At 42.3% G+C, this 25,482-nt stretch overlaps 2 protein-coding genes across 6 annotated transcripts in view; one reads left to right on the plus strand and one right to left on the minus strand.

Moving 5' to 3' along the window:
* Nucleotides 1–545: 545 nt before the first annotated feature.
* Nucleotides 546–22,909, plus strand: LOC136964161 (hepatic and glial cell adhesion molecule-like). Of its 5 annotated transcripts, none has more exons than XM_067258145.1 (6): nt 547–701; nt 2,911–3,207; nt 3,345–3,617; nt 4,647–4,772; nt 21,162–21,241; nt 22,184–22,909. In XM_067258145.1, the coding sequence occupies exons 1-6, from the start codon at nt 650–652 to the stop codon at nt 22,313–22,315; spliced, it is 960 nt and encodes a 319-aa protein (XP_067114246.1). In that variant the 5' UTR covers nt 547–649; the 3' UTR covers nt 22,316–22,909. The 5 variants fall into 5 exon arrangements, with proteins under 5 accessions (XP_067114249.1, XP_067114250.1, XP_067114246.1 ...); XM_067258144.1 differs by lacking the exons at nt 547–701; nt 2,911–3,207; nt 3,345–3,617; nt 4,647–4,772 and adding exons at nt 16,166–16,301; nt 18,483–18,773; nt 18,911–19,183; nt 19,607–19,726 and having other exon boundaries at nt 21,141–21,241; XM_067258146.1 differs by lacking the exons at nt 547–701; nt 2,911–3,207; nt 3,345–3,617; nt 4,647–4,772 and adding exons at nt 16,166–16,301; nt 18,483–18,773; nt 18,911–19,183; nt 19,607–19,726 and having other exon boundaries at nt 21,156–21,241.
* A 1,250-nt stretch (nt 22,910–24,159) lies between these two features.
* Nucleotides 24,160–25,482, minus strand: part of LOC136964154 (uncharacterized) — a 14,940-nt gene continuing 13,617 nt past the window's right edge. Inside the window, exon 6 of the mRNA XM_067258134.1 lies at nt 24,160–24,817. Coding sequence (XP_067114235.1) covers nt 24,779–24,817 — 39 coding nt within the window. The 3' untranslated portion in view covers nt 24,160–24,778. The remainder of the gene's footprint in view (nt 24,818–25,482) is intronic.

Here is a 25,482-nt window from a genome sequence, read left to right on the forward strand (position 1 = left end):
TTTTAGTAATTTTCTGTATTTTTTGTTTTGGATTTGGTCGCTCCCCGTCATGACTGAGAATGGCGACATTCCTGATCACCCATGGCCATATATGAGAAAAAAACTAAATTGTCTGTGTCAAAAAGGATGCCTGGTGAATGTGCTGTGTGTCTATAGTTTCTTTTTGTATTAATGTATTAATATGACATGAGGTCCAACAGGTAGTAGTAATGGCTGCTTTTTACTGAAGTATATGTCAGAACCCACACTTCTTTACTTTGACTTTCAAGTTAAACTCAAGAGTGAAAAAGTGTAGTCAGCACTTCAACAGTATTTTTAAACATGAGTATCTGTATGAAGGATGTGTGTTCTTTTGCCATCTCTGCAAACTAACCCACCATATAGCCTCATTGGCCCCACAAAAAGGTCTTCTGGCCCAAGTTGTGGCATTAGACTTGAATAAGAATGAAGAAATGTGGTTGGGACCACTTTTTAACTAAGGAAGCCAATAAATAGAGATTGGGCCGTATATACAAAAACAGGGGATGTGCAGTGCACGTACGCTCACGGCGAGTTAGGAGTTATACGCCCCTATTTCATTTTCCGTTCTGTGTTCAACATGATGATTCATAAGAGACGTCTATTTCATATACTATTTAAGTAGCATAAAATGGATTTTCGCCATGGAACCATACTCAGGTGGATTCCGTGGTTTCTTTTAGGTATGTACAACACAATTATCTCACTTGGATTAACAACAAACTGCCAACATGTACAAGACCACTGACTCAAAGAACAAAGAGATTCGTTTCTAGGCTACATTGAGGTAAAAATCGTGATTAAGGATTCGTGATCATTTTAAATCATGCTTTTCCTTAGTTTTCTGATTGGCTGTTGACTATTGGCTATTTTTTTTGCTAAATTCGACTAAGCACAAAACCTTACATCAAACCAGGAAAACATTTAATTAGAAAATATTCTGTTTTTGCGTCAAAACATTGCATCAAATATGCTACGCACACGAAGTGGCTACGACACAGACTATAGCCTACATGAGAAAAATGTGTGGCTTTTTGTGTTTGCAGGGCAGCAGTTTGCCTTAAAGGTTTGTCATAAACATGTAGTGTAACACACACATACCCAAGTATCAAAATGTGTAAAGTAGGAATGTAAATTCCGAATATAACATTCTATGCTTAGAAATGAGGAGAAACCCTTTATTATGTTTAAACATTCAAACAACAAAGGGTCTTCGCTGTTTAGTTTTTTTTAACGTTTTCCCTTTGTGTCGATAGTGTGTTTGGAAAATACATCCAAACTTTACAAATGTTGATACTTTTGTGAATGTGTTTACAGTAAGCTACATAACAACTTTACAGTAAACGATCTTATTCAACGGATGATTTATGTGCATGGTTTGATGCAAAAACACCTTTCTTAAGAGTTTTGCAAGAATTGATTGCCTTTGAAATATATCTACAATGTTTGGCTGGTTTGGTGCAAGATTTTTGTGAATAGTGTGTATAGTTTAGCAAAAATAGTCAGTGGATCCTAACAGTGCTTTAGCAATCATAAAATACTGTAACAAAATCAGCCATTTGAAATATAAGGTGTTACTTTTAAACACTGACCTGCATCAGACAAACTGTAAATTAGCCCACCGTAAATTGTCTATCTAACGCTGTACAAAGCCTATAGACTTGTGTATAAATCACTTGTGAATGTTTTTGTACACATTCTTAAAACATGTCCTGCTATAAAAGAGCACTCCTGAACATGCAAACAATATAGCGTGTTGAGAGACGTTATTACTTGCTCGTCTTATATTTAAATATCAAACTAGTCAATTTGCTTTGATATTTTATATAAAGGTTAAATGACTTATTTTCTATTCGACTGCAGATCAAGATAGGCTACAAATAAGTAATCTTTGAAACAGACATCTAATATCCAGTTGAACTGTTCTGTATGCCTAAGACTACATCCTGCCAACAGTGCACTATTGATGAAGACTACAATGTAAAACAGGTTCTATATCAGACAGTAATGTTCTGCATCCTCAAACACGTTTATTATTCCAGTAACATCCTTGATTAGAGAGAAATTACAGTCGCATTGAAGTTTGAATGGGTTCATTTGACAGTTGAGTACTGTTTTAAGGTCATTGTGTGGTCAGAGGAACACGTTGGATGGAATTTAGTTTCATGAAAAGACCGTGTAGCTGAAGAGAAGCGTGTGAGAAATGATCTTGTGGCTTGTCAGTTCTTCAGAGGGCTGACATCGTTCCAAAAACATGCTGTGGTCGTAGAACAGTAAAGCTGCACGTAGCCAAGGTCCTGCTCTAAACGCTTGCATTTCCTCTTATTCTCACTGCTAGGGAGTTTCCAACGGTTGTGGTTGACTGAAAAACAGCCCTGGGAATTGTGTGGTCAGACGAACACATTATATGGAAGATAGCTCGTCTTATTCAGCCTCAGGGACTGTGTGTTCCTGGATCAGATGGATGTCAGTTGCCTTGTGTTGGATTCCTGTTCTGCCTGTTTTTGACCCGGATTTCACCTGTTGTCTCAGTCTGTTTGGCTTTTGAGTCCTGCTCCTGTCTGTTCCTGTATTATTCTGCTCCTGTCTGTTCCTGTATTGTGAGCCTCGTGGTGTCTTCCTCATGCAGACACGTGCTGTTCTTCAATTCAACAACATGATTTTATCACAATGCTTTTTATATCCTCCCTATCCTCTACTTAGCTTTCACAACAACTTGTGTGTGTGTGTGACAGCGAGAGAGTGTGTAAGACGTGTGTGTGAGATTTCTTTTTTCCCTGTGCTGTACAATTTCACAACAAATCCTAGGTTTCACTAAGTGGAGAGAGAGCTCTTGTGTCTTCCTGCATTTCTGAACATAAACAAGCAGCTGCTGTGTCTCCTGTCCTCCAGGTCTCTCTGCTGCTGCAGGTCAGGATGGAGGGAAGCTGACCGGAGCAGTAGGAGGAGACATCCCACTTCCTGCTTCAGTAAAAACATCAGGCTCTTTAGAATATGGGGACAAGGCTATATGTCAAGTGTTCAAAGGAGACAGTGAAGTCTACGATGAAGACTTGAGAGACAGACTCCAGTGGGACAGACAGACTGGACTGTTCACCATCAGAGAACTCAGGATAAACAACACAGGGATGTATACGGTGAAAGATTCAATAGGGAAAAACAATTCTCTATTTCATCTGACAGTTTACAGTGAGTATCTTTTACTTCAGTGAATAGCAACTCACACCATGCCTTGACTGAATACTTCATCCTAATTCTGATTGGCTGGTTATATGTGTATGAATCCCTGCTGATGATCCAGGGTGTGTGTCCATGTCCTCCTGCAGACCAGGTCTCCAAACCCCAGGTGAGAGCTGCTGCCCCGGCCCCCTGCTGGGTGGAGTGTTCTGTGGAGAACGGGAGAGACGTGAGCCTGTCCTGGTACAGAGGAGAGGAGAGACTCAACCAGACCAGCAGTCCTGATCTCTCCAGGAGCCTGTCTCTGCTCCTGGTTCCAGACTACGACACTTCCTACAGCTGTGTGGTGGAGAACCCTGTCAGCAGAGAGTCTGTCAACACACCAGATACATGCAGAACTATTGGTGATCCTGAACCAGATGGTACGTGTTGCAATGCTCTACAGTAGAATACAATATGTCATATAATGTATAGATTGTAGTCTTTCATTCTCAGGAGGAAGTTGACTTCGTTAACTTAGTAGGAAGTTATCATATCACATCTTGTTAAATAATATTGAATAAATGAACTTTGAGGCACACAAGGGAACATTCACTTCCTGTGTGAAGGATGCTCTGTAGAAGTCTGTTGTGTCTTGGGGATTGCCTGGGTTTTATGAAGGCTTCACATTCAGAATGATGTACGTAACCAGCAATGCATGTTTAGTGATGTGATGGTTTTACAAGCCAAAGTAAACTCTGTGCTCACACTGGAAAGAACCCGGCTTTATCCTGCCTACCGACTTACATTTACATTTACATTTACATTTATTCATTTAGCAGACGCTTTTATCCAAAGCGACTTCCAAGAGAGAGCTTTACAAAGTGCATAGGTCACTGATCATAACAACAAGATAGCCAAAAAACATCGCGAGTAGCCAAAACATGAAGCACACATTGTGAACAACCAAAGTAAGTGCCAAAGGGAAGAACCATAAGAGCATGTAGTTAAACAAGTCACAACCAAACAACATGAACAGCTATAAGTGCAAGTGTACCTGTGGGAAAAAGCAAGCAACAGTAATAAAACAATATATCACAGCGAGAACCAAAAATGTAAATCAGTTACCACTAACCACAAGAGCAACAAGTCTCTAAGCAAGAGTCATTGTGATCCTTGAGGAAACTAACATCGGGTCAAGCGAACCGTTCCTAAGTACCGTTCCTAAGTTCCTAAGACTTCCCCATTTAATCAATATCTCTTATCGGTTTTGTGCTTCTAATGACACCTGACTGGAGGACAAGGATGTTATTCTCTCATCGCTCACAGACAGAAACCACCTGCATTGATGTCACCTGCTAGACTTTACTTTTCAACAATGATGTCTCTCACTTCTCTTCCTGTTCACCAAACAGTAGATTGATTGAGTCTGAAGCTTTTAAAACAAGCTCTTATTCTCTTATTTTCTACAGGTGTTGAAGGAAGACTGTGGGGCTCTACTGTTGTTGCTGTGTCCTGTTCTGTATTCATCATTGTGGTTGTTCTACTGGTGGTGTATCTGAAGAGGAAAACACCATCACACACACACAACAAGGCAGGTATTTATCTGTGGAACTGTTAGCTGTGAAGCGTGATCTCCCTCAGTGTCCTGGCTTGGGATTGGTCCAGTGATCAGGAGGTATGTTTTGTACTTTAGATCTGACATGCAGAGTCTTGCTGGGTGAAACCACACAGTGTTTAGTTTCCTCAGGGAAGATGAGGGGGGAGTCACTAGATAATGTTAGGAGACAGTTCCCTACCCCCCTCTGCATCTCTGCTTTTAATCTCTACTCACCTGATGTTGCGATTAGTCAAGAGGTGTCCATCTAAAGAGCACCCCTATCAGAAGATCTAATTTTTTTAATCTGAATTATGATTGGTTGATATGACCCTTCCTGTTCTGTGTATAAGTCTCCTCTCTCCCTCTGACATCAGTCTCTGTCCTCGCAGGTTCAGACTACTCAGAAGAGGAAGATCAGTGTTCAGAATATTTTATTGTTATTTACAAGAAGAGCGAACAAATCCAAGACAAGCTCCTGAAAGACACATGTGCATGCTGTTAAAAACTTGCATCAGTTCCAGAACCTTCTTAAAGTTTTAATTAAAAGTTAATGTACAGAGCAATATGGACACTCAGGCAATGTTACAGAATCAGAATGAGCTTTAATCACCATGTAAGTTCACGCAAACAAGGAATTTACTGTGGCAGGAAGGTGCATACAATAAACATATATGGATTTACATTTACATTTACATTTATTCATTTAGCAGACGCTTTTATCCAAAGCGACTTCCAAGAGAGAGCTTTACAAAGTGCATAGGTCACTGATCATAACAACAAGATAGCCAAAAAACATCGCGAGTAGCCAAAACATGAAGCACACATTGTGAACAACCAAAGTAAGTGCCAAAGGGAAGAACCATAAGAGCATGTAGTTAAACAAGTCACAACCAAACAACATGAACAGCTATAAGTGCAAGTGTACCTGTGGGAAAAAGCAAGCAACATTAATAAAACAATATATCACAGCGAGAACCAAAAATTTAAATCAGTTACCACTAACCACAAGAGCAACAAGTCTCTAAGCAAGAGTCATTGTGATCCTTGAGGAAACTAACATCGGGTCAAGCGAACCGTTCCTAAGTACCGTTGTACTCCCGGAACAAGTGCGTCTTGAGCCTTTTCTTGAAGGTGGAGAGACAGTCAGTGTCTCTGATGGAGGTGGGGAGTTGATTCCACCACTGGGGGGCCAGACAGGAGAAGAGCTTGTGTTGGGACCGGGCGGTCTTGAGCGGTGGGACCACCAGGCGGTTGTCTGAAGAAGACCGTAGGTGGCGGGTGGGGGTGTAAGGCTGCAGGAGAGACTTGATGTAGACGGGTGCAGTCCCGTTCACTGCTCGGAAGGTCAATACCAGGGTCTTGAATCTGATACGGGCCATGATAGGTAGCCAGTGGAGAGAGATGAGGAGCGGGGTAACATGGGAGCGTCTGGGTAGATTGTAGACCAGGCGGGCCGCCGCTTTCTGAATCCTCTGAAGAGGGCGGGTTGCACATGCTGGGAGACCAGCGAGCAGAGAGTTGCAATAGTCCAACTTGGAGAGGACGAGTGCTTGGACTAGCAGCTGGGTGGAGTGCTCAGACAGGTATCTCCTGATCTTCCGGATGTTGTAGAGGGTGAATCTACACGACCGGGAGACCGCAGCAATGTGGGCCGTGAGGGAGAGCTCGTCGTCCATGGTAACCCCAAGGTTCCTGGCAGAGGATGAAGGGGTCACCGTCGCAGATCCCAGGGTGATTGAGAGATCGTGGGAGATGGAGGGTTTAGCCGGGATGATGAGAAGTTCTGTTTTGGCGAGGTTCAGCTGGAGGTGGTGCTCGGTCATCCAGGCGGAGATGTCTGTGAGGCAGGCCTCAATCCTAGCTGAGATCCCCGGATCGGTCGGGGGGAACGACAGGTACAGCTGCGTGTCGTCAGCGTAGCAGTGGTAGGAGAAGCCATGGGAGGTGATGATTGGTCCAAGTGAGGTGGTGTACAGAGAGAAGAGGAGGGGTCCAAGGACGGAGCCCTGTGGGACACCAGTGGAGAGCTGGCGAGGGCCCGACAGTTTGCCTCCCCAGGAAACCTGGTAGGATCTTCCCGACAGGTAGGATGAGATCCACTGGAGTGCAGTGCCAGTGATGCCCATCTCAGAAAGTCTGGCGAGCAGGATCTGGTGGTTAACCGTATCAAACGCTGCAGAAAGGTCCAGCAGAATGATAACGGATGACCTGGAAGCCGCTCTGGCAGACTGGAGGGCAGTGGTGACTGAAAGGAGGGCAGTCTCTGTGGAGTGGCCAGTCTTGAAGCCCGATTGGTTGGGGTCAAGCAGGTTGTTCTGAGAAAGTTAGACAGTTGGTTAGATACAGCACGTTCAATTGTTTTTGAAAGGAAGGGTAACAGTGATACCGGTCTGTAGTTCTGGAGAACGGCAGGGTTAAGGGAGGGTTTTTTGAGTAGAGGGGTAACTCTAGCCTGTTTGAAGGCAGAGGGGAAGGTGCCAGAGGTGAGAGAGGAGTTTAGGACATGGAGAAGAAAAGTTATGATGGAGGGGGAGATGGTTTGAAAGAGAGGGGAGGGTATAGGATCAAGGGGACAGGAGGTGGGGCGATGAGAGAGAATGAGGTCAGAGATCTCTGCCTCAGACAGGGGAGAAAAAGAGTTTAGACATTTAGTTGGGTCAGTCATGGAGGGTGAGAGGGTAGGAAAGGTGGGTTTAGGGAACCGACTGCTAATGTCGGCGACTTTTTTCTCAAAGAAGGAGGAGAAGTCGTCTGCTGTCAGGGTGGAGGGAGGGGGTGGGGGAGGTGGGTTAAGAAGGGTGGAGAAGGTAGAGAAAAGTTTGTGGGGGTTTGAAGCAGAGTTAATTTTGTTCAGAAAGTAGAGGGTTTTAGCACCAGTTATGTGAGAAGAGAAGGATTTGAGGAGGGAGTGATACTTATCAAGGTCCAGACCGCCTTTGGACTTGCGCCATCTCCTCTCGGCCGCCCGAAGGGTGGACCGTTCTTCACGAATAACATCCGTAAGCCACGGGCAGGAGGGAGAAGATCGTGCAGGCCTGGTTGACAGGGGACAGAGAGAGTCAAGTGATGCAGTTAAAGTGGTTAACAAGGTGTCGGTGGCAGTGTTAGTGGGGTGGGACGAGAACTCGTCAATGGGGGGGAGGGAGGATGTTACAATAGAGGAGAAATGGGAGGGGGATAGGGAGCGGAGGTTGCGCCGGAAAGTTACAAGGGGAGGGGAGGTAGAAGGAGTTGGAGGGAGAGAGATAGAGAATTGGATAAAGTAGTGATCAGAAATATGCAGTGGGGTTACAGAGGTTAAGTCAGTGATACAGTTACGTGTCAGGATGAGGTCTAGCTGTTTGCCTGCCTTGTGGGTCGCCGGTGTGCTCAGCAGCGTCAGGTCGAAGGAGGTCAGGAGAGACAAGAAGTCGACGGCCTGAGTTCCTTGGAGGTGGATGTTGAAGTCCCCAAGGACTATCAGGGGGGTTCCATCATCCGGGAGGACGCTGAGGAGCATGTCCAGCTCCTCCACAAAGTCGGCTAGCGGGCCTGGTGGGCGATAAAGAACAATTAAGCATGCTTTGATAGGATCAGTTAGCATCGCATAATGGTGTTCAAATGATTTGGCAGTAACAGGGAGTGGTGTGGATGTGTATTTAATATGTGGGGAAAGAAGCAACCCTGTCCCACCACCCCGCCCGGTTGAGCGGGGTGAGTGAGTGAAGGAGTGGTTGACGGAGAGAGCAGCTGGAGTTGCAGTGTTCTCAGGGCGGATCCATGTCTCTGTCAGCGCAAGGGCATGAAGAGAAGCATGAGATGCAAACGCTGGGATGAAGTCTGCCTTGTTCACAGCAGATAAAGAATGTATAATACATTACAACACATATTCTAGAACTGTAATCACCAGCTGCATATCAGGCACGGCACTAACTATGATCCCAGTTATTAATGTGTGGCATTTTAATCACTGAATGCATCACGGGCACTGTGCACGAGTGAATATAACAACAGGATTTATGAAGGAGGCATGTATTAAAGTTATGTATTGTGCTTATTAAAGTTATGCATTGTGCTTATTAAAGTTATGAACTTAGAAGTGTGCTCAGGCTTAAACATTGGGTCTCACACTGAGTGTGGGAAGCAGGCTGTTCTTTGTGTCTCTATCTTTTCAGTTTCAGAAACAACCTTGAATCTGGGTGGAGATGGCATCAGAGCAGGTGGGACGCGGAGGCAAGAACAACTCCCTGATGCACGAGAGAACAAGCTCAACCCTCTTTTCATCTTTCTGTTTTAATTGCACTGTATATTATATGCTGGGGAGGGAAAGATAGCCAGTTGGACTTCGTGAACCAGCCCAAACTCTGTTGAGGGTAGGGAAACGTAGACAGCCCCAGAGCTCTGTACTTGTTGATTTCCAACTGCTGCATTAAAGCTGATATTATCGGACCTCTGCGACTCCAGACCACTCTTTCTAGAACACAGATTTGTGTCATAGAATACCATCATTACTTATTGGAATAGACACAAAGATTTTGAATCCTTCAAATGGTGACCCCGACGCTGAAAAGAGGGAGTCCAGAGGGTTCCGGCCCGACCGACAGATCGGGAGAAAGATCCATACACCGGTACGAGGAGGCAGACGTAATCGTCAGAGGCGCCTCAACATAAAAAAAAAAAAGGTAAGCAGACACCTGTTAATTCAAAGTACTGCTATTCGGAACTGAGAACCAAATTTAGACGATTACTATGTTTCATCGTACCTAGTCAAACCAACAGTGGTGGGAAATCAACCGTTTTTGTGTTTTGTCTTGTCCAAGGGGAGGTTAGAGTCCTCTCCAGGGGTTAGAGTCCCTAAATTCGTTGTCTTGTCCAAGGGGAGGTTAGAGTCCTCTCCAGGGGTTAGAGTCCCTAAACTCGTTGTCTTGTCCAAGGGGAGGTTAGAGTCCTCTCCAGGGGTTAGAGTCCCTAAACTCGTTGTCCTTGTCCAAGGGGAGGTTAGAGTCCTCTCCAGGGGTTAGAGTCCCTAAATTCGTTGTCTTGTCCAAGGGGAGGTTAGAGTCCTCTCCAGGGGTTAGAGTCCCTAAACTCGTTGTCCTTGTCCAAGGGGAGGTTAGAGTCCTCTCCAGGGGTTAGAGTCCCTAAACTCGTTGTCCTTGTCCAAGGGGAGGTTAGAGTCCTCTCCAGGGGTTAGAGTCCCTAAATTCGTTGTCTTTGTCCAGAGGGAGGTTAGAGTCCTCTCCAAGGGTTAGAATCTCTGAATACTGTCTATTTGTGTGGAGTCAGATTGAGTGTAATAAAAATAGAGAGGAGTGTGGTGTGTCTTTTTTTTTGTCCTCTCCGGTACAAGAGGGTTACAGAATTGAATTGATGTGAAAAAGTAATATTTGTGTGGAGTCGGGTTGAGTTGAACGGTATTTTAAACAGATCTGTCGTTCTTTAAAAATAAATAAAAATAAAAATAAAAAGATCCACTAGGTGTCCTCCAAGGACCATAATTGCCTTCAGTGCAAAATCTAACAAGTTGTCAAATTGTGAGATCACTCACTTTTATCAATCTCGTGCTTTTTTTCTTTGACCAAGAAGTTACAGAAATCCAGAGGAGAGTTGGAGAAAGGTGGGGGCTAAAAGAGCCCTGTCACTTTAGATCTTACAAAGGTGATCCCAGAGGGTATGGTTCTGCATAATTATGTGAGTATTAATGCTGATAGATGTGTTCGTTTAGATGAATCCCAGGTTTGGTGGTTAACAAATGCGTGATCAACATTTGTTATAATTCCTAGCCAAACAGGGAGGTTTTTTGAAGCCTTTCCGACCAGAACTTGGATTTATAGGCGGAAAATCTGTGATGTGTGATGGTATTCAGTAAAAATGCAGAAATTGAACCCCTGGTTTATAAATTGGTCCTAATACAATTGGAAGAGTTATACTAGAGCAAACCAGCTGTGTTGGTCAAAGAATGGTTTGAGGAAATGTATGTGAAAAATTATGAGGAAGCAATTGGAAAGGTATATGGATAACATTTTAAGTCAAAATAGTAAAATCTAGGGTTTTTAAGAGTTTTGATAAAGGTATTAGATATAATTTGGTTAAAAATGAGAAAGAGAAAATAACTAAATGTACTTTTATTTGGAGTTTAATTGTAATTTGGTTTTAAGTTTTATTTGAGAGTTTTATCGGAGCCTGGCATACTGTTTGGGATAAACAGTTAGGCTGTGATAATGTTGTATTATGAAGAGGGTTATTATAACATTCAGTTCTGAAATAATTTGGGAAAACTCATCAAGTCTGATAAATTGTGGTTATGATGGTTTGAGCTAATTGGCTCGTTTTGAACTGCAGCAAAACGAGTTATGAAGTTCTACCTATCTGACCTTTATAGAAAATATAGTTGGGAAAAATGTTTGGTTAATAGCTACATTAAGAACATGATTTGGTTTATATTTCATTTAAGAAGCATACGGATTCTGGTTTGGCATAATGAAAATTGCTTTGATCATATCTTTGATAAAAAGAGCTGTGATTTGGTAAAACAGAGAATCTAAAACAATATTGGTCTTAAACTTAGCTGTTTTAAAAGACAGAAAAGGTTTTTTGGAGTGAAAGAAATTAGACTAACAGTTGATTTTCTAAAGAAGGGAACAAAGAAACAGATTGTCATTTCTAGGCATGACTAATAGGAGTTGACTATCAAATGATGATGTATGGTCTTATTAGATGCTGTTACATGTGTTTGCTCAACAATAAGAAAACTGAAGGGTCAATACTGCCTGGTAATTATAGATACAGTATGTTTACTATGTGAATTGAAGTCTTTCCCAGTCCTATACCAGATGCATAACACCATTTGAATTGATTTATTGGAGATCATATGTAATACCGCAACTTAAACCTTTCACATAGCATGATGAAGAGGCGAATCAAATGGTTAACCAATTTTATAAAAAATGCTAACTAGAAAAGAGATGTCTTCTGCTAAATTCTGTTCCAGGTGAAGCAGTAAACCAAAGAGTGGAGGAGTCAAACGAGGAGATTGGGTATTGATTAAAGTTATCAATGAAAGGAGGGATCTTATGAAATCTTTAAAATATCCTGTCTAATTTCTGGTTTTTCTATTTGTTTCGAATGTAGTTTATTTTATTACAATTCTAAAAGCTTGGCTGAAGTTGTATGTATGTGGTGAAGGGGGCCTGTGAGTATGTCCAGGTCTGCCGTGGATACATGGATGTCGAATGTCCACTCTGCGGAGTGACGGTGGGTTTTCCCCTATAACATCATTAGGGTTTTCCCACTGTGTCCAGTGTGTCCTCACCACTTGGCCATAACGCTGCATAGTCTCATCATTATTGTTGATTTGTATGCCAACATTGTGTAATCAGTAATGGGATATTTTTTAATTTGTGTTTGTTGTCACACCCTAAAAGGGTGTGAAAGGAGGGATTTATTTGAACTTTAAAAATATCCACTTTAAATCCTTAAATGGGTTCTTGATTTCAATATCTGTGTTTAATCATTGGTGTTCGACTGTTCGCATCTCATTTGACTCAGTTACTGCTTGATCATGGGAGATAAGGTGATGCTGGGACTGTAACTCTTTTCTGCTTCAGGACGAGTCAGACCGGCGGGTCTGACTACCTAACCCCTGTTCTAAGGCCCCATTCCCCTGGAGACCCTGTCCCCCCCCCTTTCTCACTGGATGATCTACCCATTCCCCTGGAGACCCTGCCCCATCTGCCCCTATGCCTCATCAGACCTATGAGTGGTCTGCCCCCCCCCCTTCCCCTTGAAGACCCTGCCCCACCTGCCCCAATACATCATCCGATGTTCGGAGAAGCCTGTTGTACATTTATGGACAGGACCATTCAAGGTCATCGAGAGAACCTTGCACGCCCTAAGGGTGCTGGGGAAAGGAAGTACGTGGTACCACTGGAGCATGTGTTGTGCTGCTCCAGAATCCAGTTGTACGTTGCAGGAGTTGGTGGAGAAGGGCCAGTGAACCTTTTGTTATTGCTACGAATGTGAGAGTCCGGAAAAGAGGGTTACGACTAGGACAAGAGTGATACTGCTTGACCACACTAGAATTGTACTGGACTAAGAAGGTTTCCGCTATTTTACTTAAGAGTGTGCTATATCAATATCAACATGACTGTTGCTGTATCCCATGTATCAGGTCCCTGTGTAACAGGATCATTGTCTCGGCTGAGGATAACCCGACGAAGGGGTTCCAAATGCCGTTGCTGGGGCTGGCTGACCAGGACGAGGAGGCGGTGGTTGGTCCGGGCTATGTTGATTGATCTCTGGTGTTTTCAGAGATCAAAAGAGGGATTAAAGAATGTATAATACATTACAACACATATTCTAGAACTGTAATCACCAGCTGCATATCAGGCACGGCACTAACTATGATCCCAGTTATTAATGTGTGGCATTTTAATCACTGAATGCATCACGGGCACTGTGCACGAGTGAATATAACAACAGGATTTATGAAGGAGGCATGTATTAAAGTTATGTATTGTGCTTATTAAAGTTATGCATTGTGCTTATTAAAGTTATGAACTTAGAAGTGTGCTCAGGCTTAAACATTGGGTCTCACACTGAGTGTGGGAAGCAGGCTGTTCTTTGTGTCTCTATCTTTTCAGTTTCAGAAACAACCTTGAATCTGGGTGGAGATGGCATCAGAGCAGGTGGGACGCGGAGGCAAGAACAACTCCCTGATGCACGAGAGAACAAGCTCAACCCTCTTTTCATCTTTCTGTTTTAATTGCACTGTATATTATATGCTGGGGAGGGAAAGATAGCCAGTTGGACTTCGTGAACCAGCCCAAACTCTGTTGAGGGTAGGGAAACGTAGACAGCCCCAGAGCTCTGTACTTGTTGATTTCCAACTGCTGCATTAAAGCTGATATTATCGGACCTCTGCGACTCCAGACCACTCTTTCTAGAACACAGATTTGTGTCATAGAATACCATCATTACTTATTGGAATAGACACAAAGATTTTGAATCCTTCACAGACTGGCAGTTCCAGAGCCCTATAGAAAGAGAGAGGGCAGGTGGAGAAGATCTGGATAGGTAGCGAAGGTTAGAAGTTGACCGTATATACTTTGTGATATATCTACGTCTACGGGTAGTGTAATGAACGGGAATGCTGAAGAAACACATGCTAGCTATGAATATGTTGTAGGTGGATTAGAATACAAATAGGGTGATACTTATCAGAAGAGGTGATCCACCACGTCGGCCATCCTCGGTGGAATCCCGCAGGTAGACTCCCTGTCTTTGTTCGACCGAGTCTTCGTGCACCGAGGCTGCCAGACGAGGCTGCCTCTGCAGTGCTACTCGCCTAAATATGCTAAAGGCGCAGCTGACAATGGCCCTAATTATGTAAACAAAGCCAGGGTCTCACTCGGCGGCAAGTACCCTGAAACTCGATCTCTAGCTAGCTACCTATTGACCAATTTAGCTGCTATACCCTTACCCTCTGTCAAAGAGGCAAATAATTAGCAAAACACAAATGAATGAAACAAACTCTGGTTACTTACAGTCAGATGGCAGTGACGAAGTACACTCAGTAAGACACTATTAGCTCTGATCATATGGATGATCTTAAATATAAAAAAATCTAATTTGAGAATGTATAATAGTCTAAATAAAGAAATTCTAAACAACACTGTACAATGTCAACCATAAAATAAGATATAAAATAAGACAGTCTCTACCATTCCAGTATGTGTTCCATGTGTGCTTGCAGAACAGTTACCTCCAGTAACTGAGATCCACCAGTCCAGCATCTCTCCGGTTGCAGGTTTGTGTGGGACCAGAACACAGGGTCCGTAGGCCTGCCTGTCGTCAGAAACTCTTCTCTGAGTCAGGCAACATACAAGCTGCTGGGTGGAGTGTTCTGTGGAGAACGGGAGAGACGTGAGCCTGTCCTGGTTGAAGGATTCTAAATCTTTGTGTCTATTCCAATAAGTAATGATGGTATTCTATGACACAAATCTGTGTTCTAGAAAGAGTGGTCTGGAGTCGCAGAGGTCCGATAATATCAGCTTTAATGCAGCAGTTGGAAATCAACAAGTACAGAGCTCTGGGGTTGTCTACGTTTCCCTACCCGCAACAGAGTTTGGGCTGGTTCACGAAGTCCAACTGGCTATCTGTCCATCCCCAGCATATATTTATACAGTGCAATTAAAACAGAAAGAGGAAAAGAGGGTTGAGCTTGTTCTCTCCTGCATCAGGGAGTTGTTCTTGCCTCCGCGTCCCACCTGCTCAGGTGCCATCTCCACCCAGATTCAAGGTTGTTTCTGAAAATGAAAAGATAGAGACACAAAGAACAGCCTGCTTCCCACACTCAGTGTGAGATCCAATGTTTAAGCCTGGGCACACTTCTAAGTTCATAACTTTAATAAGCACAATGCATAACTTTAATAAGCACAATATATTCTTTAAGACATGCCTCCTTCATAAATCCTGTTGTTATATTCACTCGTGCACAGTGCCCGTGATGCATTCAGTGATTAAAATGCCACACATATTAATAACTGGGATCATAGTTAGTGTCGTGCCTGATATGCAGCTGGTGATTACAGTTCTAGAATATGTGTTGTAATGTATTATACATAATACATTACATATAGAGTAAGTCTCCTGGCATCAGACAGAGATTAAGTTAAAGCTTCAGACGAGACAAAACAAGCCAGTCATCCGCTCATTATATTTAGCAAACAAGACGTTAAATTCAGTTCAACCACAAACTGCAGACTGAGGCAGAAGTACATATGTGGGACATAACCTTAACTGCCTCTAAGACAAAGTATAATAGTTAAAATAAATGTGATTTTCTGTTTTAGTAATTTTCTGTATTTTTTGTTTTGGATTTGGTCGCTCCCCGTCATGACTGAGAATGGCGACATTCCTGATCACCCATGGCCATATATGAGAAAAAAACTAAATTGTCTGTGTCAAAAAGGATGCCTGGTGAATGTGCTGTGTGTCTATAGTTTCTTTTTGTATTAATGTATTAATATGACATGAGGTCCAACAGGTAGTAGTAATGGCTGCTTTTTACTGAAGTATATGTCAGAACCCACACTTCTTTACTTTGACTTTCAAGTTAAACTCAAGAGTGAAAAAGTGTAGTCAGCACTTCAACAGTATTTTTAAACATGAGTATCTGTATGAAGGATGTGTGTTCTTTTGCCATCTCTGCAAACTAACCCACCATATAGCCTCATTGGCCCCACAAAAAGGTCTTCTGGCCCAAGTTGTGGCATTAGACTTGAATAAGAATGAAGAAATGTGGTTGGGACCACTTTTTAACTAAGGAAGCCAATAAATAGAGATTGGGCCGTATATACAAAAACAGGGGATGTGCAGTGCACGTACGCTCACGGCGAGTTAGGAGTTATACGCCCCTATTTCATTTTCCGTTCTGTGTTCAACATGATGATTCATAAGAGACGTCTATTTCATATACTATTTAAGTAGCATAAAATGGATTTTCGCCATGGAACCATACTCAGGTGGATTCCGTGGTTTCTTTTAGGTATGTACAACACAATTATCTCACTTGGATTAACAACAAACTGCCAACATGTACAAGACCACTGACTCAAAGAACAAAGAGATTCGTTTCTAGGCTACATTGAGGTAAAAATCGTGATTAAGGATTCGTGATCATTTTAAATCATGCTTTTCCTTAGTTTTCTGATTGGCTGTTGACTATTGGCTATTTTTTTTGCTAAATTCGACTAAGCACAAAACCTTACATCAAACCAGGAAAACATTTCATTAGAACATATTCTGTTTTTGCGTCAAAACATTGCATCAAATAGGCTACGCACACGCAGTGGCTACGACACAGACTATAGCCTACATGAGAAAAATGTGTGGCTTTTTGTGTTTGCAGGGCAGCAGTTTGCCTTAAAGGTTTGTCATAAACATGTAGTGTAACACACACATACCCAAGTATCAAAATGTGTAAAGTAGGAATGTAAATTCCGAATATAACATTCTATGCTTAGAAATTAGGAGAAACCCTTTATTATGTTTAAACATTCAAACAACAAAGGGTCTTCGCTGTTTAGTTTTTTTTAACGTTTTCCCTTTGTGTCGATAGTGTGTTTGGAAAATACATCCAAACTTTACAAATGTTGATACTTTTGTGAATGTGTTTACAGTAAGCTACATAACAACTTTACAGTAAACGATCTTATTCAACGGATGATTTATGTGCATGGTTTGATGCAAAAACACCTTTTTTTAAGAGTTTTGCAAGAATTGATTGCCTTTGAAATATATCTACAATGGTTGGCTGGTTTGGTGCAAGATTTTTGTGAATAGTGTGTATAGTTTAGCAAAAATAGTCAGTGGATCCTAACAGTGCTTTAGCAATCATAAAATACTGTAACAAAATCAGCCATTTGAAATATAAGGTGTTACTTTTAAACACTGACCTGCATCAGACAAACTGTAAATTAGCCCACCGTAAATTGTCTATCTAACGCTGTACAAAGCCTATAGACTTGTGTATAAATCACTTGTGAATGTTTTTGTACACATTCTTAAAACATGTCCTGCTATAAAAGAGCACTCCTGAACATGCAAACAATATAGCGTGTTGAGAGACGTTATTACTTGCTCGTCTTATATTTAAATATTAAACTAGTCAATTTGCTTTGATATTTTATATAAAGGTTAAATGACTTATTTTCTATTCGACTGCAGATCAAGATAGGCTACAAATAAGTAATCTTTGAAACAGACATCTAATATCCAGTTGAACTGTTCTGTATGCCTAAGACTACATCCTGCCAACAGTGCACTATTGATGAAGACTACAATGTAAAACAGGTTCTATATCAGACAGTAATGTTCTGCATCCTCAAACACGTTTATTATTCCAGTAACATCCTTGATTAGAGAGAAATTACAGTCGCATTGAAGTTTGAATGGGTTCATTTGACAGTTGAGTACTGTTTTAAGGTCATTGTGTGGTCAGAGGAACACGTTGGATGGAATTTAGTTTCATGAAAAGACCGTGTAGCTGAAGAGAAGCGTGTGAGAGAGAGATCTTGTGGCTTGTCAGTTCTTCAGAGGGCTGACATCGTTCCAAAAACATGCTGTGGTCGTAGAACAGTAAAGCTGCACGTAGCCAAGGTCCTGCTCTAAACGCTTGCATTTCCTCTTATTCTCACTGCTAGGGAGTTTCCAACGGTTGTGGTTGACTGAAAAACAGCCCTGGGAATTGTGTGGTCAGACGAACACATTAAATGGAAGATAGCTCGTCTTATTCAGCCTCAGGGACTGTGTGTTCCTGGATCAGATGGATGTCAGTTGCCTTGTGTTGGATTCCTGTTCTGCCTGTTTTTGACCCGGATTTCACCTGTTGTCTCAGTCTGTTTGGCTTTTGAATTCTGCTCCTGTCTGTTCCTGTATTGTGAGCCTTGTGGTCTCTTCCTCATGCAGACACGTGCTGTTCCTCAATTCAACAACATGATTTTATCACAAGGCTTTTGATATCCTCCCTATCCTCTACTTAGCTTTCACAACAACTTGTGTGTGTGTGTGTGTGTGACAGTGGAGAGAGTGTGTGAGACGTGTGTGAGATTTCTTTTTTCCCTGTGCTGTGCAATGTCACAACTCACAGCTAAGTGGAGAGAGAGCTCTTGTGTCTTCCTGCATTTCTGAACATAAACAAGCAGCTGCTGTGTCTCCTGTCCTCCAGGTCTCTCTGCTGCTGCAGGTCAGGATGGAGGGAAGCTGACCGGAGCAGTAGGAGGAGACATCACACTTCCTGCTGCAGTAAAAACTGGCTCTTTAGAATTTGCGGGAAAAAATATAGCGGTTGTGTTGCCGGGAGCCAGTGATTTTAATGAAGACTTCAGAGACAGACTCCAGTGGGACAGACAGACTGGACGCTTCACCATCAGAGAACTCAGGATAAGTGACACAGGGACGTATACAGTGAAATATTTAAAAGGGGGAAACAATTCTTTATTTCATCTGACAGTTTACAGTGAGTATCTTATACTTCAGTGAATAGCAACTCACACCATGCCTTGACTGAATACTTCATCCTAATTCTGATTGGCTGGTTATATGTGTATGAATCCCTGCTGATGATCCAGGGTGTGTGTCCATGTCCTCCTGCAGACCAGGTCTCCAAACCCCAGGTGAGAGCTGCTGCCCCGGCCCCCTGCTGGGTGGAGTGTTCTGTGGAGAACGGGAGAGACGTGAGCCTGTCCTGGTACAGAGGAGAGGAGAGACTCAACCAGACCAGCAGTCCTGATCTCTCCAGGAGCCTGTCTCTGGTCCTGGTTTTAGACTACGACACTTCCTACAGCTGTGTGGTGGAGAACCCTGTCAGCAGAGAGTCTATCAACATGCCAGATACATGCAGAACTATCGGTGATCCTAAACAAGATGGTACGTGTTGCAATGCTCTACAGTAGAATACAATATGTCATATAATGTATAGATTGTAGTCTTTCATTCTCAGGAGGAAGTTAACTTAGTTAACTTAGTGAATGAATGTTTGGTGATGTGATGGTTTTACAAGCTAAAGTAAACTCTGTGCTCACACTGGAAAGATCCCAGCTTTATCCTGCCTACCGACTTCCCCATTTAATCAATATCTCTTATCGGTTTTGTGCTTCTAATGACACCTGACTGGAGGACAAGGATGTTATTCTCTCATCGCTCACAGACAGAAACCACCTGCATTGATGTCACCTGCTAGACTTTACATTTCAACAATGTCTCTCACTTCTCTTCCTGTTCACCAAACAGTAGATTGATTGGCTGAGTCTGAACTTTAAAAACAAGCTCTTATTCTCTTATTTTCTACAGGTGTTGAAGGAAGACTGTGGGTTTCTACTGTTGTTGCTGTGTCCTGCTCTGTATTCATCATTGTGGTTGTTCTACTGGTGGTGTATCTGAAGAGGAAAACACCATCACACACACAACAAGGCAGGTATTTATCTGTGGAACTGTTAGCTGTGAAGCGTGATCTCCCTCGGAGTCCTGGCTTGTGATTGGTCCAGTGATCAGGAGGTATGTTTGGTACTTTAGATCTGACAATCAGAGTCTTGCTTGGTGAAACCACACAGTGTTTAGGTCGCTCAGGGAAGATGAGGGGGGAGTCACTAGATAATGTTAGGAGACAGTTCCCTACCCCCCTCTGCATCTCTGCTTTTAATCTCTACTCACCTGATGTTGCGATTAGTCAAGAGGTGTCCATCTAAAGAGCACCCCTATCAGAAGATCTAATTTTTTTAATCTGAATTATGATTGGTCCAGGTGGCTGAGCGGTTAGGGAGTCGGGCTATTAATCAGAAGGTTGTTGGTTCGATTCATGGCTGTGCCAAAATGACGTTGTGTCTCTCTCTCTCTCTCTCTTTTTAAATTGTTTAAATTGTTTAGTTCTTAGAATTAGTTTAACTATTGTACTTTTTTACTTATTTACGATCCGTATATGTTTATTGTCTGCACCTTCCTGCCACAGTAAATTCCGTGTTTGTGTAACATACATGGCGAATAAACCGAATTCTGATTCTGAGGGACTGAAGAGCTGATCACTCATTAAACTTGGAATGTACTCACTCTGAGGACTTTGGTGTGGGCGAAACACACCAAGCATGAATGTTTATCTGTGGAGGGGGAGGGAGAGGCGGGAAACAGAGGGAGGAAAAATTTCGGAAAAGAAAGAGAGAGATAAGATGGATGACAGTTGGGATTTCCCCTTCTCTCAGCCACCTGGCCTGTACAAATACAACAAAGAGACAGACAGACAGAAGGTAAGATGAGATTGGAGGAGACAGAAGTCCTAAAACAACCTCACAGTAAACAATAGAGATGGAAATTTGACAAGCCTGTTCTCCAAACTGACATCACTTCCTTTGTTGTGTCAGAGAACTGTTCTCCCTGTCTGCACCAAGGAACTTCACTTCCACAGAGGGTCAGAACCAAATGATTAAACAGCATTCTACCCCTACAACACATCTGACTGCTTAAACTTAATTTATTTATATTGCGCATTTATTACCAGAAGGCAACACAATGCACTTAGCAGAGAGGAAAAAAAGGGTTGGTGATATACAAAACGTTTGACACAAACGTAGACTCCTGTATGTTATCGGTTAATAGCAGTCTAGCTTGGCTTGGCTGACGCCAGTTCTGGGGCACCATGGTAACACTATATGGTTTGTTTGACCTCCCTGCGGCCATGCATGAGTGTCACCCCTCCTCCTTCGCACACACACACACACACACACACACACACACACACACACACACACACTCACAAACTCACCAAAAAAACAAATTCATGTAAAGTTCATCAGTGTCCTGTGTGTGTCAGTCTCCTCTCTCCCTCTGACATCAGTCTCTGTCCTCGTAGGTTCAGACGTGTCTGACAGAGATCAGCCACAGGAAGAGGAAGTTCAGTATGCGGAAGTTACTGTTGTTAGCAAGAGGAGTGATCAGGTCAGTGATACACTGACAGACACATTTACATGTACATATTTAGGGGGGGGGGTGGAGGGAGAGAGAGGGAGAGAGAGAGAGAGAGAGAGGGGGAGAGGGGGAGAGAGAGAGAGAGAGAGAGAGAGAGAGAGGGGGGGGGGGGGGGAGAGAGAGAGAGAGAGAGAGAGAGAGAGAGAGAGAGAGAGAGAGAGAGAGAGAGAGAGAGAGAGAGAGAGAGAGAGAGAGGGGGGGGCTTCAAGGAGAGTGGGGGAGAAGGAGGAGGGGGAGAGAGAGGTATAGAATAGTTTGTGTGTGCCTCAGGGTGTGAGTGGCCGACCCAAGCAGAGCGGGGAGCCATTTTAGTTCAATTAAATATGTGTCCTCAGACGTCTGATTCTTTGTGGTTGCCGTGGTAACATAAGCACCTTTCTCACGCACACACTGAACAGTTCTTTATTATGTGTTTTGTGATGTTTCACATCTTGTATCAGACCATGTTTGTCTGACAAGCTAACTGCGTCACACACAACTGAACTTCCTCTCGACACAGCGCGTTGTCAAAAGTTTAGTCAGGGCTCGCATTTAAAAGAGAAGCTTCGTCTCACTGGATCTAGGCAACCATTTTATTTTTGTGTGTAATTCATTTGTTTACATACATTTGTACACATGTTCAACCAGGGCATCACAGTGTTTATGTGCATGATATAAGACAAATCCCTTTTTATTCTCAGTTCAATTGTCTTATCTGCATCTCGCCATTCACTCTGTTTTCTCCTCCCATCTCTCTCCTGCTCTCTCTGTCTCTCTCTCCCTCTCTCTCTCTCTCTCTCTCTCTCTCTCTCTCTCTCTCTCTCTCCTGCTGTCCTCGTCGATCTCTCGCTCTATCGCTCTCTCTGTCCCTCTCTCCTCCCCCCCCCCTCTCTCTCTCCCCTCTCTCTCTCTCTCTCTCTCTGTCTCTCTCAGTGTAATCTATCAGAACTGGGTCCGGGTCTAGAGGAGAAGCAGGATCTGACCACTGTCTATGATAAACTCCAGCTGCATCGCTACGCTCCCCCGTCCCCAGACCCGTCCAACGAAGATGAAAACATCGAATAGCTGCTTCAGGACTGACTCCCTCCTCGCACGGTTTCACATTTCACATAATTGGATTTTACATTTCACATAATTTGGTTTAACATTTCACATAATTTGATTTCACATTTCACATAATTTGATTTCACATTTCACATAATTTGGTTTCACATTTCACATAATTTGATTTCACATTTCATGAAATTAATTTGTCTAAATATTTAATAAACATTGTGTGTGTGTTTCTAAAGGCCCATAGAAGGGAGCAGGGCCGGAGTGGGACTCATTTTCTGTCCTGGAGTTAGACCGGACCACTATTGTTCACGACTGATTATATTGGGCAGCGCGGTGGCTCAGTGGTTAGCACTGTCACCTCACAGCAAGAAGGTCCCGGGTTCAAACCCTGGTTGCTCCAGGTCCTTTCTGTGTGGAGTTTCTGTGTGGAGTTTCTGTGTGGAGTTTACATGTTCTCCCTGTGCCGTAGTCCGGTTTTCCCCACCATCATAAAGACATGCATTGATGTGAATGAATGACATGTATGATTGTGAATGAATGTTGGTGTAATGTCTTCAAAACAGCTGTTGTAAAGCCCCTATTAAAGAAACCCAAATTGGATAACAGTCTACTTGCAAATTACAGACCAATATCAAACCTTCCATTTATTAGTAAAGTACTGGAAAGGATAGTTTTAGTCCAATTAAATTATTTTCTTGAAGAAAATAACATCCTGGAAGTCTCGCAGTCAGGTTTCAGGAAATATCACTGTACTGAAACTGCTCTCACCAAAATAATTAGCGACCTCAGACTAAACTCTGATGCAAAGTATCTATCCTTATCCTGTTAGATCTCAGTGCAGCATTTGATACCATTGTTCACGACATCCTAATCAATAGACTGGAAAAGCTTATTGGGTTCACGGATAGTGTATTAAACTGGCTGAAATCATATATCACAGGAAGGAAGTTTTATGTTAGTTTAGGAGACCATAGGTCCAAGAAACATGAGAACTGCTACGGGGTTGCTCAAGGAAGCTGCTTAGGTCCATTACTTTTTTCTCTTTGTATGTTACCACTCGGTGACATAATCAGACACACAACTATATATATCCACTGAACCCAACGATGCAACGGCCATCAATTCCATTACCAACTGCCTGTTGGCAATAAACAAATGGATGAATGATAACTTTCTTAAATTAAATGAAGACAAAACCGAAGTCCTACTATGTGGCCCCAAATCCAAAAGAGAGATGCTTATTAAGAATCTTGGAGGCTTAACCCCCTGTCTTAAACCAGAGGTGACGAGTCTCGGTGTAATCCTGGACTCAGATTTGAATTTCAACTCTCACATTAATAAAGTGACCAAAACAGCTTTCTTTCACCTGAGGAATATAGCAAAGGTACGACCATTCATAAACCAAAATGATGCAGAGAAGTTAATTCATGCTTTTATATCCAGCCGGCTGGACTACTGTAACGCACTTTTCACTGGTCTTCCCAAGAAAACCACTGAAAGACTACAGCTCATTCAAAATTCTGCAGCTAGATTATTAACCAAAACAAAAAGTTTACATACTTTACACTGGCTCCCCGTTACCTTTTACTACTTTTATTAGTTATATTATTGTTTTTATAATTTGCTATTTTAATTATTACTTTTATCACTTGTATTATTGTTTTTATTGATTTTATGTAAAGCACCTTGAGCTACAATTCTGTGCTATATAAATAGTCTTACTTACTTACTTACTTGCAATTCATTTTATTTTTCAAAAATCTTATTTCCAATTCAGTGCAAATACAGTAGCCTAAGCTTTGCTTCACAGTGAAGATTTTTTTTTTTATTAGATTAGATTTATTAGAACAGTTAATAACAGTATTCCTTACAACAAAATGTGATGTTTAACTGTATCAGAATACATTTTCTGTAAGAATTAGTGTTCATAAATATCTAAATTAATTATCTCCCAATTATCTCAGGGCATGTTTCATTGAGCAGGTGTAGACACCATGCTCCTCATTACTATCAGTTCTTCTAATTTTTATATTTACTCAAAGACAATCCTACCTGCTCATTCTTGTCTGTTGGGCTCATGACTGGACCAAAATAACACAGAAAATAACACACATGATGGCAGGACAGATCCTTTGCATGTTAGGGGAGGGGGTACACATTATATGAGGTGAAAAAACGGCCTGATATAATCTGAATCCCCTCTGTAACTTTTGCTAGAAAAGAGCAGACATCTCCATATTATCTCAGGTTGTTCATTGTGACCAAAAGAACACAGAAAATAACACATATGATGGCAGGACAGACCCTTTGCATGTTGTTGTTTTTTTTCACCTGATATAATGTGTATCCCCTCTGTAACTCATATGGTAGACAGGTGAACAAAGCGGTTAATTGAAAAGTCATATTAAACTAAATTAAAACAGAAATCACATTAGAGGGCAGGGACGGGTTAGCAAAGACGGGGCATCCTTGTCAGACCACACCCGCAGAGAATGGGCAGATGGAGGTAGCCTAGATTAAAGGAAAACATATTGTTCATAAACCTGCATGTGATGTCGAGTCACATAGATAGTCCTATCAGTTGTTGGCCTATGTAGCTAAGGTGCAATATGGAACTTTGGAAAACACTGTCGATTAATCCACTTCTATACTCTTTGGTTAAACTCTGCTTCTCTGAGTGCACCCGCGGCCAGGGGATGCAAATCCTGGCGGGGATAAGTGCCTTGGCACGACACCGGCCGTCTTGTCGTCTTCATTTGTTGTTTTGAGGAAAAATGTACGTAGCTTAGAACAGTGGCGATTTTAGACTCTTTTTAGGGGTGCTCAAGCACATTTCATCTCAGCACCCCTAAAAATAATAATAATAAAAATAAATGAATTATTATGAATTATTATTATCTTAAATAAGTTTTTGTGCTCTAATGTGTTAAAACAATGTTTATTGATTGCTGACACATCATTATCGTTTCATTTGATGCTGGTAGTTCATGAAGGGACTTTCTTAGTTTTTTCATTCAATATTTTGCATAATAATAAATAAATGTTTTAATTGTAATCCAGTGAAATTAGTGATTTAGCAAGGGGGTTTAACACTTTTGCAAGGCACTGTATCCATGTCACATTCTCATTGGGGGCTGAGCACCCCGAAAGGTCTGATCCTAGAATCACCCCTGGCT

Source organism: Osmerus mordax, chromosome 20, assembly GCF_038355195.1.
Source record: "Osmerus mordax isolate fOsmMor3 chromosome 20, fOsmMor3.pri, whole genome shotgun sequence".
Taxonomy (NCBI): Eukaryota; Metazoa; Chordata; class Actinopteri; order Osmeriformes; family Osmeridae; genus Osmerus; species Osmerus mordax.